We start from the raw sequence: 15,773 nt of genomic DNA, 5'->3' as shown, positions 1-15,773 counted from the left end.
GAAATTTCAGGATGAACCTAAAATGCACTATAACCTTTACAGGTGAACTTAATTTGACCTTCTCTAAACTTTTGAATGCAAATGTCCAACGGTTCAGTGTTTCAGTACTTTTTGAACAGCCTGCTGTTCTCTAACAAGAAGCTAAATGACAAAACTCACAACAGGTGTTTGATCCATGAATCGTCCAATACATTTCCTGGTTCAATTAGAATTGGTATTTAAACAGTCCTCTTCATCATGCTGATTACATTTTGACATCATGAGACCAGGATGACAGCTAACAACTGATCAGCAGTCCTGCCCTGTGGAACCGGAGGATGAATGCCACTCAACTCCAGGCACATTTAAGGGAGGTGAGAGGCAGACGAGCCTTTGGTGGTGGTGGTGTTACAGTGTGGGCAGGTGTGTCTTGTCAGTACAGAACTGCCCTACACTTTGTAAATGGTAGAGTGCAAAGCCCATACTACCTGAATAACATCATTTATACAGTCATTGTGCCCCTGCATGAACAACACAGGCCTAATTTCAACATCATGGACAACAATGCACCAGCTAATCGAGGTCACATCATTAAGGAACGGCTGCTGGAGACTAGGGTACCTCAAAAGGAGTGGCCTGCACCTTCTCCAGACCTGAATCCCATAGAAAACCTTTGGGATCAGCTGAGTCGCTGTGTAGAGGCTCATAACTCTGTACCCTAGAACCTCAATGACCTGAGGGCTGCCCTTCAAGAAGAGATGGGTGCCAAGCCTCAGCAGACAATAAGTCGACTTGTGAACAGCATGACACGCCATTGTCAAGCTGTAATTGATGCTCAAGGGCACATGAGAAGTTATTGAGACATTGACTTTTTTTGTTGTGGTACACCCACCACTGTCGTTGGCTTTTGTTTCAATAAACCGTTTGAGATAAGGAAATGACCATTGCATGCTTCTACTTAAATGCCCTGCTTTCATGATACAATATCACTGTAGCGTGAATTTTTTACATTTTCCATAAATTTCACCCTAAAGCCAAATATCCCTGACTTTTTGTGAGTAGTGTATGTACTCTTTGCTAATAAAAGAGAGACAGGGGACTAAAAGATTCTACACATTTTTGCAAATCAGCAGAACTGGATATTTTATCACCTTACATCACAGACAGTATGTAGTATTTTACAGAATTATCCCCCAGACTCCCTGAATAAATTTGATTTAATGAAACTGGGCTCCTGCCCCATCAAGTTGCAATGTCAGCCACAGTCAGTTTCATTTGTATATTGCTATTATAAAATGACTGATAATAGGCACTTTAAATAAGACTACTGCCGAAAAATACCCACAAGGCAAACTGCCTTCATGCAGCTTCCTCCTGGACTGTACCTTTAAAGCCTGTGAAGTTGTGCTTGTTGGCACAGGTGAAGCCTCTCATGGATCCATCATTGAACTCCTTGAAGAGGCCCACCTCCTCAGCACCAGAGAGCAGCCTCTGCCATGTTGCCCCCACCAGGAACAGGTTGGGGTTTTCTTTTTCCTGAGCTCCGACTCCAGGGCCCAACTGCTCCACCAGCAGCTCAGCACCTGGGAGAAATGACAGGATTAATAATGCCAAATGTAATGGCAAACAGTGGAAACAAATATTAGAGTTGAGTGGATAAACTCTAACGTCCATACCTCCATTCTGTTGCTTGTCTCTTATCCTGCTCAGCAACCATGCAATGGCTTCCTCTTTGGTGTCTGGGGCCAGCTCCACCACCACCAGACGAGTGACCCTGGAGCCACTGCTGTCTCCTGAACCCTGCTGCATCTTCCCCTCTCCCACAGCACCTGCACGAGGAATGACAGAGAAATGAATGCCAGAGAAAATGTTCTGTGGTACTCCAGATGGAGAAGGAGAGGATTATGCATATTGCTTATATTTATGTGCTACTCATAAATTATATACTAGTTTGACCTGATTTCACTTTATGTTTTAGGAAAAGTTCTATGACCTGTTTGGGATGGATGTTATGCTGTACTCAGGGATGAAACCAGACACAATTCGAACAAAGAACATTTTGTTACGGTGCTTCACAGGGTGGATGGCACATCTGCTGTTTGTCAGGATTTTGTTGTTCTTTTTGTTTTGCCTAAAACTGATGCTCACACAATTTTCACTGTGCTAAATGATATTTTGACACAGTGCAATATATTGCCTGGTTGTGCAGAGGGTAGATATACAACGGTGCTACCAACATGACCATGACAGGCCACTTGAAGGGAGTCACTCCAAACTTTAAGGTGCACAATCTTGAATCAATATTTGCCTGATCAAGCAATCCCCCAAACAAAACCGTGAATTCAAGTCTCCACAAAATGAAACAAAACCCAAACCAGAAAACCTGTGAACACTCTGTCCAACACGATGGACGGGGACAGCTGGCACTTTAAAGTCGGTCAGTGACTCTGAGCTCGCCGCTGTGATGGAAGAGTTTTCAGAGAATTCCCATGATGAAAGTGGTCAGGAAGCTGGGGGCGTTCCAGCCACGCTTGAAAACTTCAACACCTATTTCAGTCTGCGCCTCGCCAATCCAAGACCACTGACACAATGCTACAAACGGCCCGAGTCGCTGTAGCACAAGCTTTTACTCAGCGGCAGAGGTCAGATGATGCATTTGACAAGTCAGTGATTGAGACCTTCAAGGATTTGACAGAGACCCAGGTTGCCAAGGCAACAGAGACTCCCCAAAGGAGTTTGGGGCGGGGCTAGTGAGCACGCATTTCAGAGCCAATCAGAGTATTACGGGTAACGACACCTTGACGTATTAGACTTGCTGAATAGTGACCTGAGTCGTCATTTTGATCAGAAAGACTTGGAGGTCGTGGTGGACGTGGAAAGCTGCAGGTCACAGCTGTCTCTGGTAAAGAGGTGACTCCCCCGTCTTCTATAACGTCCGTACACTCAGAGGATTTTGACTGTGATAATCTGCGTGCACAGTTGAGGATGTTGTCATCATTAAGACATCAGCAATTTAAGCCAAGCCTGAAAAAACATCAGTGAGGCTCAGAAGTGAAGCGATGAATGCTGCGGCCAAAGAACTGCAGTCAGAAGTGCACAAACTGTTTGAAAGTGTTTTTCATGATGCCAGTCACTTCACCATATTAAAACACACCTTCATTCAGCTATGACACAGAGAAGGCTGAATGACTTCATGTGCAGCCATACGCACAGACGTCCTGACACAAGTGGACATGACATGTTTGTTGTCCACTATTGGTTCATCTGTATGTTTATGTGTAAACAGGCTCTGTCTGTTGTCTGTGAATGTTAGTGTCAGATCAGATGTGTCAATCTGAGCATGTGTACTTCAATATGTGCCTGTTCATTATGCATGCAGACATAGTGGTGGGTGACGTCAGACCAAAACAACATTCTGTAACTTTACTCAAGCACTCATACAACAACTGTATAGGCCTACGTCTGTTTCAGTGCTTATGCCCCTGTTCTGTGGCACATGTTCCAAGACATTTTGGGAATGGGGGCGCTATTGTGCGCTTTAACAATATCAGAGAGGGATGCTTTAAACAGCCCACATAAAGAAAAGACATTTGTCCAGAGTCCTGAGTAAAACAGTCCAGAGGAAATACAAAGTGTGTCAAGAGCTGCTCCACCTCCGGAACTCTGCAGTGTACTCCAGCAACTAAGTGATCATATGAGCTCCAGTGCAGTCATTACCACTATGATCTACTGTACAGGGTAAATGGAGGTATCACAGACCCACATACTGTAAGGGCAGTGGCCTGCAGATCAGATACAGTTTACAGACAGAAACAGCTGACCCACGCACACGTACACACACACACACACACACACACACACACACACAGCGGGAGGGGCTTGTGTACGAGCAACGTGTGATGAACAGGCATTAGTGGAAAAGTAGTGCTGACTGCTACAACAAATCCGTACTGACTGCTCTGTCGCTAATCCCCGGTTCATCGAGGTTTCTGTGAGTGTCGGGGCGCCTCGGTACTCACCCAGATCTGTGTCTGTGCAGGAAACGGCTCTGTTCCAGCCTCGGGGCGGGGGCTCGCCCTGCTGATCTGCGAACAGTCAGATTAGATTTTAAGCGACATGTCTGTGTAGTTTGGATTCTGTCGGCTGCTGCATTCCACGTCACGACGCAGCTGCGCAGCAAACTTCAGCTGTCACACCCACTGACGCTCCCGTCCGGTTCTGTTCGTGCGGTGGACGCACGCAGGAATCATCGCCGCCTCGCGCTCGCTATGACTGAACTTCAGTGAAGAAAAGCTTAGTCTGTCCGCACGAGCAAAAGAAACGTCCACAAACATGGATCATTCCGTCTTAAAGACACTGATGTCTTTTATTGAAGCAGCAGGATTGTCATTGTTTTAATGTATATCACAAAGAGTGCATTTCTGAAGAGAGCCATAGACCCACAGTGACGCACCAATCAAAATACTATTAAACCTGTTGACACTTCATTGTTTTTAATGTGATCCATAGAATGAAATGGTATATTCTCAATATTTAAAAATGCATTCTGTTTTTGTCAACTGTATTTTATTGTGTTTTTATTAATATATAATATGTCGTTTAGAAAGACTGAACAAGAAAGTGCTCAATGAAACGATTCTACTCACTAGATGCCTTGATGGAAGTGCTTGATCAAAGGTCGACGAGGCAATAATCAATACGACTCATTCTCTGGGGACCAGAGAATTGATCCATCCTTGTTTCTTGCAGAACTTGTTTTTCTTTTCTCGTACTAAGTTTATTGTGACTGTTGTTCACCCAAACACTAAGGCAAATTCCTTGTGATGCAAAAATTTCCGGGCCCCTGACGACAGGTCATTGGGAGCCTTGAAATATCATCTACAGTATAATACAAAGATTCCAGGCATCCTCCAGGTCCTTTATCCAGCTCAGGGCCCCCTGAATCAGTGGCATTGCACAAAAATCTGGGCCTGTATATATGCAGCATCAGTGGGCCCACTTCCCCTTTTAATGCACACATTGTTCCATCTGTACAAATAAGTGAATCAACAAGTAAACACCTGCAACTGTAGTGGTCATTGTGGTAATCAGTAAAGAAGTGTTAGAATATATTTAAGAACGTTTGCACAATTGTTTCTCATACTGTAATTACTGTGTGAAGTTTTCACTATGAGGTTTTCCAGTACAAATTATACTATAACCTCCCCGACTACATGGTTTGTATCTGTAATAATTATTTGCACATTATAAATACATAAGTCCTAAGTTAGGCAGACTGTAATGACATCTATTTATTTATAGTAAATTATAAGACATTAAACGTATTTGTGTTTCTAAGGTTATCAATGACTCAAACATTTCTATTTAGTTAAATGAACACCGGAAAGTGCTTTTTGCTGGAGACGATATGCTCTGCAAATGTTTCAAGCAAACACTTCAAACAGTGTTTTCTAACATTTTGAAGGACTTACAGACATGACTCATAAGACCGAGGTTTTGTTCAAAATGTAACATTTTAGTGTGTATCAAAAGGTGTCAGTACAAACAAAATAACCTTTTGTAACGTTTAGAATGCGCAAAGTATTTGAAAAAGAGAAGTATTAATATCCCCTAGCTACTTACCAAAGCTCCCTCATCCGCTGTGGAGCAGTATTTTGATATTTGACCGAGAAGCTACTTCCGCAGTGCCTCATGCCCTGTAGCTGGGTGCGCTTGTTTTTCTAAAGAAGCGCTGCGCTGGGCGGGGACACAAGCCCCGTGGACCTCCGTGCGGAGTTCAGCTGTAAAGACGCCGCTCGGTGAAGCTTTCGTGAACAACAAATCAAATGTGTTCAATCACATTGACTCTACGTCAGAGTCCCTGAGGCCACGTGACCGCGCGTAGAATCTGATGTGTTGTAGCACTATGGCTGAGCAAGCGGTGACAGCGAACGGAGGGTGAGTATTTCCTCGAACCCACCGTTTCTGTTTGTAAAAGTATTGACAGTATTATCGGCGATATTCAGTATGTCGTATCTGTTGCCATTACTGTGATACTGTAAAATTCTGTGAAACTCCTGAATATACCTGCATGTTGTTGTCATACACTAGCAGTGACTTCATGTTTAACAAAGTTAAACATTGAAGGAGTTCGGCTCTATCCTGAAGTTCAGGTAAACACACATATTAATATGGTGCCAAGAGGTTTTTACATGACGCTGAACAAGAAACATGGTGTCAGTTAAAACAGCTTTTGCCCTCCCCGTGTCGACCTCGAACATAATATTTTTGCAACTTTTACGCTGTTTACGCACGCTAAGTTAAAAAAAAAAAATCGTACCAGCCGTAGATAATGGTTTAGAGGAGATAACAGTTTAAATGTCATCCTCGTCACTGTTAAGTACAGGGCACTGAGCTATGCTATGTGCTGATGTGTGACACATCTGCCACCTGTTACACTGACAGCCATCATTTGCCTGTAATAGCTTCGCCCCATTCACTGTCTGCTTCATCTTGTTCTGGGTTCAGGGTGGTTCAGAGAATGCTGTCTGTGGCTGGTGGTCACAGTCTGGTCAGCAGTGTGTGGGGCTACGTGGACACCACAATAAGGTGAGTCTGGTCCCAGACCTGATGGAGACCCCGCAGGCCCAAGGTGTATCCCCCTCAATCACCAGATGCCTCAAGTGTTTGTATTTTGGTGGGGCATCCAGGTGTGTTAATGCCATCAATGTATATTTGGTGACCAATTTTAGCTTTTTTTTTGGTTCTATTTGTTTGTCCACCTGTGAGAACAGCAGCATCCATGATTGTTTATCCAGTGGACAGTCTCCCCTCCCTCTACCGTCCCCATCTACTGATAACTGCACACGCGCTGTGTGGACTTGACAGCTTTAAACTGACCGCTGACCTGGTGCCCTTAATGAACAGTAAAGACCTTGACAATGTCCCAGTAGGGTGCCAGAGGCTGCTGATGAGACTCATGCACTTTAATGCAGAAGCTGTGTATGCTCCATCGAAGACACTAGCAGTAACTGATGCTCTGTCCAAGGGCCAGGTGCAGAGTTTTGGGCATGAGATAGGTGTCCACTGACATTGTGGCTGCACATATAGACTCAGTCATGAGCCATGTCCACACTACACCACGTAGGATGCAAGAAACCAGAGACCACACATCCACAGATCCTCAACTCCAGGTAGTTCATCCAGTCAGGTTGGCCAGTGTATGAAAGGAAAACAAAAAAGTTTTGCAACCAAGCCAATTTGACAAAAGTATGTGGACTGGACAAAACAGAGCCACATATGTGGAGTGTGGACTTCTGCTATCCTCATTTCTTTATTCTGCCAAAGACTCCATGTTGACATCTCTGCTCACTCAGAGGTTTCATAATAGGGCTGCCTGATGAACTAACATACAAAGAGAACATTTTGTTGAAAATTAAGTTTTGTTTTTTTTTTTACTTGCTTTGCTCTCTCTAATGGTCTGTAATGATCTGTCCCCTACGCCCCTCTGCGTCAACAGTGCTTGCCTGTAGAATTAGTAAAGTACCCTCTGTTTCATATGGATTAACCCACACTGAACAGCTGATGCAATGTTTATCAGATGTGACGCTCTGAAACGCAATAAATGCGAGGCTGGAAACCAACATTGAATGCCTGTGACCTTCAGCCCCTCAGGCAGCACTGCATTGAACTGACATATACTGTATGAAGAATATAACTACATGTTCTCCAAATGCAAGTTGAGACTCTATCATGTAAAGCAAAAACGATATACTGTCAATACTATTTTTTTTTGGAAACCATGGATCATGGATGGCTAAAGAGGAAAAGGACCATCCAGATTCTTACTGCTGCAAAGTTCAAAAGCCAGCATTTGCGATGGTACGGGGGTGTGTTAGTGTCTGTGGCATAGGTAACCTGCACATCTGTGAAGGCACCATTCATGCTGAAAGGTACATACAGGTGTTGGAGCAGCACATGCTGCCATCCAGACAACGTCTTTTACAGACAGGTCCTCACTTTGAAAATAGGTCAAAAAGGGTTTGCATATCATTGCATTGTTTTTTAAGTTTATGTTTTAATCAGCGTCCCAACATTTCATTATTTCTCTGTTTCTGTCTCAATCCTTTTAGTATTGTCCCACACTGCAGTGACACCATGTCCCCTCAGTGTTTCATAAAAATAAACCTGATGATTGAATTTGAGCTTTCCTGTGTGTGTAGGTGGTGCTGGATCCCCAGCTGGCTGCCGTCATGGTGTCCCACCTCTCAGATCCAGCTACAGACCGCAGAGGACATGATGCTGCGATGTAAGAATCAGCCCCTCTAACTTATGTTAGTTATAAAATTGAAAACAGTCATGATTAGACGATAAAACTTCATTTCAGCTGGATTATACTTTTTGTACAGTTAGAGCAGGAACTGTCACCATGGCCATATACTCACCAGCCATGGCCACTCACTCACATGGTCACCCATGCACACTGGACACATACTGACTTGTTACACAGTTGACAATTTTAGCAGAGACAAGGACGTGTTGCATCTAGAAGTCCAGTGTGTGTAAGTTGTTTGCATGTTTCCTCATTCTTAACATTCTGGGAATGAATGAACATGCAAGTAATGATGATCTGTGCAAATATGGTTTGTGTATATTGTTGTATTCATAAGTGTTTGGATAAAAACAAAATTTTAGAAGTATTCTGAATACACATGTTGTTTATCTTCAAAGGGCTTAAAAATCTAAAGAACAACTGTACCACACAAATTCATCTTAAATCTTATATTTATGCACCAGTATACAATATACACCAATGCACTGTTCATACCCATACATATAAAATCACCCAAATAGTAAGAACTAATACAAATGGCATCACCTAAGAGTGAGATTGTATACTTGTATCAGTATGGCCCATTTTAATTTCTCTCTTTCAGTTAAAAAAAATCACAGTAGCTTTTCTTTTTATCTCTACATTCCACCACATTCGCCCTCTACATTCCTCTGTTTCCTTGTGCTTCCCTTTTCGTCTCAGGTGTAGAAGGCAAATTCTCCAAACAGTACGTCCCCATCACCAACGGTGACCGGCTGTGGACTCTGACCTTTAGCAGTGGCCGTGTCAAAGACAGAACCCCCATGGTTCTGCTCCATGGCTTTGGAGGTGGCGTGGGCCTCTGGGCTCAGAACCTGGATGCTCTCTCCCAGCGTCGGCCCGTCTTCGCCCTGGACCTGCTGGGCTTCGGACAGAGTAGCAGGCCTCTGTTTGCCACAGATGCTCAGAAGGCAGAGGACCAGTTTGTGGACTCTATAGAGCAGTGGAGGGCTAAAATGGGTCTAGAGTCCATGATACTGCTGGGACACAACCTTGGAGGATACCTGGCTGTGTCATACTCTATTAAATACCCAGGCAGGTGGGTGCAGATTATGGGATTTCTCTTATCTTACTGTAGGGTTTGTGTTGTTTTTAATTTAAATGGGATCTTTTATCCTGTGGTGCTGATCTTGTTGATATGAGCTGCATTAAGTGTGAAAGATGTTATACCAAGGGCAAAACAGGGAAATGTGCATGCAGTTCAATCTGAAATATTCAGCAAATGACTCTTTTTGACTGACACTAAGAGGTGGAAGATGGCACGCTTTTATGACATTTTGACATCAGAATCAGACTGTTTCATTAATACATTTTAATCGTTGTTCATTAAATATATCATTAAATTAATTGTTAGATGAAGGGGTGGAAACAAAATCAGTGTTGTGGTAAAAGTCACAGAAAGGTTAATGACATATTTGAAGATTGTTATGAATACCCAATGAAAGTTCCCTGGTTGCTTGTTTTGACCAAGGACAACAGAAAACCTAAAGATATTCAGTTTAAAATGTTGTAAAACAGACCAGAACAGAGATGATGTTTGTGTGTTTTACTTCCTTTCCTGCACCAACCAGAAGGCAGACTCAGTCAATGACTAGCCGGTGAATGTAGTGGAGCATTTTGCTTTTTGCTAGCTAAAAGAGGACGAGTATTGGACTTAGATCCATCAGGTGGACACGAACGCAGCTCCAAATGATTCATAGTGTTACTCCGAACCTCTGGATATAAAAATAAGCAACCGTTTGCCATCAGCTTCTCCCTGTCAACTTAAAAGGTGATGATATGTCAATGCTGTGTTGACAGAATTGTCCCAGAATCAGTAAGTGGACCTTGAGTAGAGATTGTTGTAATAAACCAGAATTATCCTTTAACCACGTCTGTTAGCAGACACCGAACAAAGGAGCAGACTCTGCCCAGGAGAAAAATGACTGTGAATTGAGCAGCGTTTTGAATAATGAGTCTGCCCATAGCGTGAACATGACTGCAGCAGGACATGCCAGCATGCGTACAGGATATAGTTGTAGCAGTGTGCCTGTAGGTGCTGGCACCCCGTGATAACAGCAGTGTGCTCCAAGCCTCTGTCCTCCCACTAGACTCTATCTCTCCTGAATCATCTCCTCTCGCTGCGTCTCCAGCTCCGAGCTTCCAGCAGGCACCCGCCTCTCCCCAAAGGACGTCTGATAAAATGTCCTCAATCCCTTATCACCCTCCTTCATCACTAATGCTAAAAAAATCCCTCTTCCTGTCCTCTTCTTGTTATCTCAGTCTTCCAAATGGCCTTTAAGTTCTAACACGAGATGCTCTTAATCAGGAACATAATGTATGTCCTTAGTGCCTAAAGAGAAAGTTTAGAATACAACATAATAGATTACAACTAGAGGGCCTGAAAACAATTTGTACTGTGTGTTATATTAGACTGTGTCATCCTGTTGGCATGGATTTGGGTTGTTTCTGGTGCAGAGGCAGAGTGTCTAACAGCAGAGTTGCCTCACTGTCACTTAGTGCACGTGATAGAAAAGATGAATTTGCTGTTATACATTCATTCCTAAAGTATAATTCTGCTTTATTCTGAGTTATTTCCGTAGCGTTGAACATTATTTCCATTAGTTATGATACCACTGTGTTCTTCAAAGAAGGAGCACAGTGACATAAATACAACAAATTCAGACAGGGCAGGGAACAGAAGTCTGTCAGGCAGACAGATTGTGAATAAACAGACGGTTTAGCCAAATTAACCTCAGCACTTCATTTGCAGGTCAAATGGCTCAAACTGCCTTGAACTCAAATGAGCTAAAAACATGAAACTCGGCATTATCACTGGAAATGAAGTGCATGTGTTTCTCAAGAAGTATGAGCCCATGCCGGCTCTGTAATTAAGGCCCAAAGTTTGCTTTTTGAAGGCAGTGGCCCTCGCACGATAGGTCGGATTGACAGAGATCCAGCTCAGTGTGTCCAGGAAGCATGCTGAGCTATAGAGGACATGTCAAATACCAAAAACGTTTGTCTCTGAACTCAGTAGATGGAATTTCAGTAATTTAATGGTACATGCTCTGGGGCCAAATATTTACCAAAATCTGAAGTGCCATAGTTATTGGTGCAAGTTGGCATGACCCAGCTCATATTTGCTCATAAGTCAAGATGCCTTTGAGCAATCCTGTTGAAGCTCACTGCAGACATCCTGTGCTACCTCCTGCACTGACGATCCCACAGAGTTTGGTTATAACCCGATCCGAAGTGGGGACAGATGGTAGAACTTTGAGAGTGTAATGAATGAGATGCTGCAGGGTTTGTGATGATGATACAAGCGTGTGATTGGTCACACTCCTTGTTTAAAGAAAATGAAAGTAGCCGAAGTGACTTTGCTCACCTCCGTGAAGCCTGAAAGCTGCTCCTTGCTGCTCACGTCTTTCATCTTGGCCCACTGAGCTGCTTCCTTCTGTTGAGCATAAAAGGGCTTGAAAATAGATTTTCTGCTTGCAGCCATGTTCTTTTTTTTGTTGTTGATTTTTTGGTAATTCTGATGTGTTCACACTTGTTTTCTAAATCAACAGCTAATCTGAACTAATCTGAGGTTTTGCAACAAGCTGTCTGATTATCTGATTGCTCATGTTACTAGCTTGCTAATATGACCGATGTGTGAAATGGTATCATAACTTGATGAGTGCCAATGTAAAATGGCGATACAAGAAATATTTTACATGTAGTACATGTTTACATGTAGTAGGAAACATACTTTTTTTTTTATTATTGCTGAGAGTTAGATGTTAAGATTAACACCACACTGAGTGTTGAATCCATCCTCTCATCTAACTCTTGTCATTAAAGCAAATAAGCCAATTTTCCATATGTGTGGATCTGTATAATCCACTGACTTAACAAAACATGAAATAACACACGTAGCAGGTGAATGTGTATTTCATTTCTTTGTCTCTGGCCCACAGAGTAAAGCACATATTGCTGGTGGAGCCCTGGGGTTTCCCCGAGCGCCCAGACACAGTGGAGGCAGACCGTCCCATCCCGGTATGGATCAAAGCCCTAGGAGCCATGTTTAGTCCCTTCAACCCCCTGGCTGGCTTGAGACTGGTCGGACCGCTGGGTAAGACTAAGACAGTAAGGTGGTAAAAGACAGCACATTACCACAGCAGACACTACCAACCTGTTTTCATCAATTACATTAGATGGACCTCGATGATCTCTGAGGGGGGGCCGGGTAGTGGCTGCAGCACAACAGGATACAATGGATTTAAATGGGTCTCCAAGTAACAGCAGAGCAAATAGAGTAGCATCACATATAATATGAAACTGAAAACAGTAGCTGAGTATGTGGAGCATATGGAGAGAAGATGGATGAAAATGTATTAATAGTGTTGAATCGAGGCTCTGTACAGACGAACGGGGGCATGGTGGTAATGTTTTCATCAGTCAGAGGAATCAAGTCAAACCATGGCTCCATTTGTGCCCTTCAACCCTACCCGTGGTTAATGATCGTGTAAAATGTAATGAGGGAGCCTCGTCTTTTAATGGCTACATGGTTGGTTTTGACATATTCGAGCGTCTCCTCTCTGGCCCCTACAGGTCCCACTCTGGTCCAGACTCTGAGACCTGACTTCAAGAGGAAGTTTTTGTCCATGTTCACTGACAACACTGTGTCAGAGTACATCTATCACCTGAACGTGCAAACCCCCAGGTCTGTCTCTCTAATATCTGCGATGAAAGCCATTTATCCATTACCTCTGGCGCAGCCATTGGAGAGTTTTACTACCCAATGTTATACCCTGTCGTCAACATTTGCCCTGTGCTGTGTTCTTCTGTATTGTCACAGCGGGGAAACAGCTTTTAAGAATATGACCATTCCCTATGGCTGGGCTAAGAGACCAATGCTGCAGAGAATGGAGCAGCTTGAGCCTGAGATCCCCATCACCATCATCTACGGATCCCGCTCCAGCATCGACAGCAACTCAGGCAGCACCATCAAAGAGATGAGGCCACGCTCTCATGTGGAGATCATAGTAAGTTCGTGGTGTACTGGATGAGAGAGGGAAGGGAATTCATGCATTTTACTCTCTGTACCCTCTTACAAGTTTTTCCTTCCATTTTTCTCCTGGATGAGTTCATGTTGGATTCACCAGATTTCTGAATTTTAACCCCTCTGCTTTCACCTCCTTCACTTGCTTATAGGCCCTTAAGAGGCCAACTCTACTTGCAGGGTTGTGGTTATTATTGTTGAGTCATCAGTTGAAATTCATCACATAACCCTTTTGAACTTGTGTTCTTACGATGTAATTGAGTTCCCAGTGTTTCCTGGGAATAATATTCCTCCTCCAAACCTCATTAACGCTTCCAAGTAGCTGCTGTAGATAAACTGTAGTCAGACTGTAAATTGCTGTTATTGCAGTAATATAACTGAACTTTTCACTTACTGTGGTTTATTCCAGTTACTTTCTTGCAGATAACTAAAACTAAATCATCTTTAGCTGTTCCTTAAATCTCAGAAATAACATGCTAAAATGGCTGCATGCATGCAATATTCCATTCCTGCCACTGGACTCACTTAATAACTTATAGTCAGCACAGGTTAGATAAGACTAATAAGAGGTCATATGTTCCCATATAACCAGTGAGCAGATGTAAACACAGGATCAAATGATTCTCTATGTTTAGCGCTGTCCTGGTGTCAAAGATGGTGTGGTTTTAAGAGCAGCTGTTCATCAGATCATTGGAGTAAACACATTTCTAGTTATTTACATCTTCTGTTTTTATCATCTATGACGAATCCTGGTAAAAGATTTCTAATTTCATTTACTTTAATGATCGTATTTCATCTTAAAAGTGTACTTTTCCTGAACTTTCAACTGTGTCTTATCGTCATCATCAATAAATAGAGTCGGCTCAGGTGTCTCGTAACAGTGGAACAACTGTGGGACTTGAGTTTAGATTACGATTGCCACGCTCCAAATAGAGCCTCCGAGCTAACAGTGAGAGGAAAATGTCAATATAAACTGAAAAAGGGGTTTACCAAGGATTACAAAGTAATATTTAAAAAAAAGAAATAATAATTATCTCCACTCCCTTTTCTCATATTTTCTTTGACCCCTTCTTCACTTACTTATAATCTAGAATTTGGTATGTAATTCATCTTTGTTGCGAACAAGCTATTTCCAATCCATAATGATCCATACTTCATAAAGAAACTCCATATTTGAATAATGAATTTTCACTTCCTCTATATGCTGTGCCATCATACAGATTCTCAGCAGGGTGTTAATGAAAAGTACTGATGTGATCATAAAGGTTTATGAAACTAACTGCTGTCCTCTGCACTGATTTGTGATAACGTAACTGTTTTTACTTGAAATGGTTTCAAACTGAACATTTCTTTTACCTTTGTTTTATAAAAGCAATAAACCAAAGACGCAGTGCGCTCCAACAAATTCTCTACTTCCTTTTATGGCCTCTCTGTGTTTATTGCCTCCTGTTTTTAATCACCCGCTTCTCTTCCTGTTCTCGATCCTCCCTGCAGACGATCCGTGGAGCCGGACACTATGTATATGCTGACCAGGCAGAGGAGTTCAACCACAGAGTTTTGCAAGTGTGTGATGAAGTGGACTGAGGTTGAGACGAGCGTGATAACTGAACTTTGGAGAAAAAAGGGGAGCACCATTAACAGACATCACTGGTTTGGAGACACAGGATCCCTTTTCCTCATAGCAAGGAGTGTGAGTATGTGAAAAAAAACATTCAGAAAGAGGCCTTTTAGTCATGCTTTTGACTCATACATTATGACAGGCTGCAGTTCACATGTCACCTGACCACTGATTCAGGGATATTCATAGAAACTACAGGCTCTGAGCTGACATCGCTTATCAAGTCCCCTTTTAAATGTTTTTTTACCAGCGTTCCTACAATGATCAAATAATGGCTGAGAGCCTGCATCACATGCTCCTTTTACATTACACTGTGCAGCACACACATTCATTCAGTGGTGCCTCTTGATCACATGATTGAAGCATTAGTTATACTGTATTTTCTAAGAATTGCCTCTCTTAAGTGCAGCTCAGAGCGGAGGCATGTTGAAATCCAGATAGCTGAACATAACACAAAGCCTCAGTGTTCAGTGAATGTGCATTATTGTCGCCAAGTCACTTTTGATAGTTCCCGTAATGGTTTGATCCAAACATGCAAAAATAACTTAACTAGACAAAAGAAAAAGGTGTATTTTTATATCATGTGAGGATACTTCAAGTGTCAATATATTCCTGTAATGTGTGCATATTTTCACTGACTCCAAATGTCAGGAAAATAATTTCTAATATTTCTAAAACCTATACATCTTAAATTACATCACGCTGAAACGGAATCAATTGTCGCTGCATTCAAAAAGTTCACTCACAGTGTCATGTGATAGGAGTTTCCTGTGTAGTGCTCGACCTGTGGTTTGTGGTTTTTC

General features: G+C 42.6%; 2 protein-coding genes across 3 annotated transcripts in view; one reads left to right on the top strand and one right to left on the bottom strand.

The window, feature by feature from the left end:
* ano10a (anoctamin 10a) overlaps positions 1–5,641 on the bottom strand; it is a 34,048-nt gene extending 28,407 nt beyond the window's left edge. Inside the window, exons 1-4 of one of the 2 annotated variants that reach the window (XM_076737486.1) lie at positions 5,602–5,641; positions 3,999–4,064; positions 1,656–1,808; positions 1,365–1,562 (exon numbers count right to left, since the gene is read on the bottom strand). In XM_076737486.1, coding sequence (XP_076593601.1) covers positions 1,365–1,562; positions 1,656–1,788 — 331 coding nt within the window. In that variant the 5' untranslated portion in view covers positions 1,789–1,808; positions 3,999–4,064; positions 5,602–5,641. Of the gene's footprint in view, positions 1–1,364; positions 1,563–1,655; positions 1,809–3,998; positions 4,130–5,601 lie in introns of those variants that run through there. The other variant, XM_076737488.1, reaches the window with a different exon arrangement.
* A 233-nt stretch (positions 5,642–5,874) lies between these two features.
* Positions 5,875–15,083, top strand: abhd5a (abhydrolase domain containing 5, lysophosphatidic acid acyltransferase a). The gene is made up of 8 exons (XM_076737489.1): positions 5,875–5,916; positions 6,487–6,567; positions 8,181–8,266; positions 8,993–9,368; positions 12,268–12,422; positions 12,902–13,013; positions 13,149–13,335; positions 14,847–15,083. Exons 1-8 carry the CDS (start codon positions 5,885–5,887, stop codon positions 14,934–14,936), a joined length of 1,119 nt encoding a protein of 372 aa, XP_076593604.1. The 5' UTR covers positions 5,875–5,884; the 3' UTR covers positions 14,937–15,083.
* Positions 15,084–15,773: the final 690 nt, after the last annotated feature.

This window comes from Chaetodon auriga, chromosome 8 (genome assembly GCF_051107435.1).
Source record: "Chaetodon auriga isolate fChaAug3 chromosome 8, fChaAug3.hap1, whole genome shotgun sequence".
Lineage (NCBI taxonomy): Eukaryota > Metazoa > Chordata > Actinopteri > Chaetodontiformes > Chaetodontidae > Chaetodon > Chaetodon auriga.
This window is presented reverse-complemented; position numbering and strand designations above follow the sequence as displayed.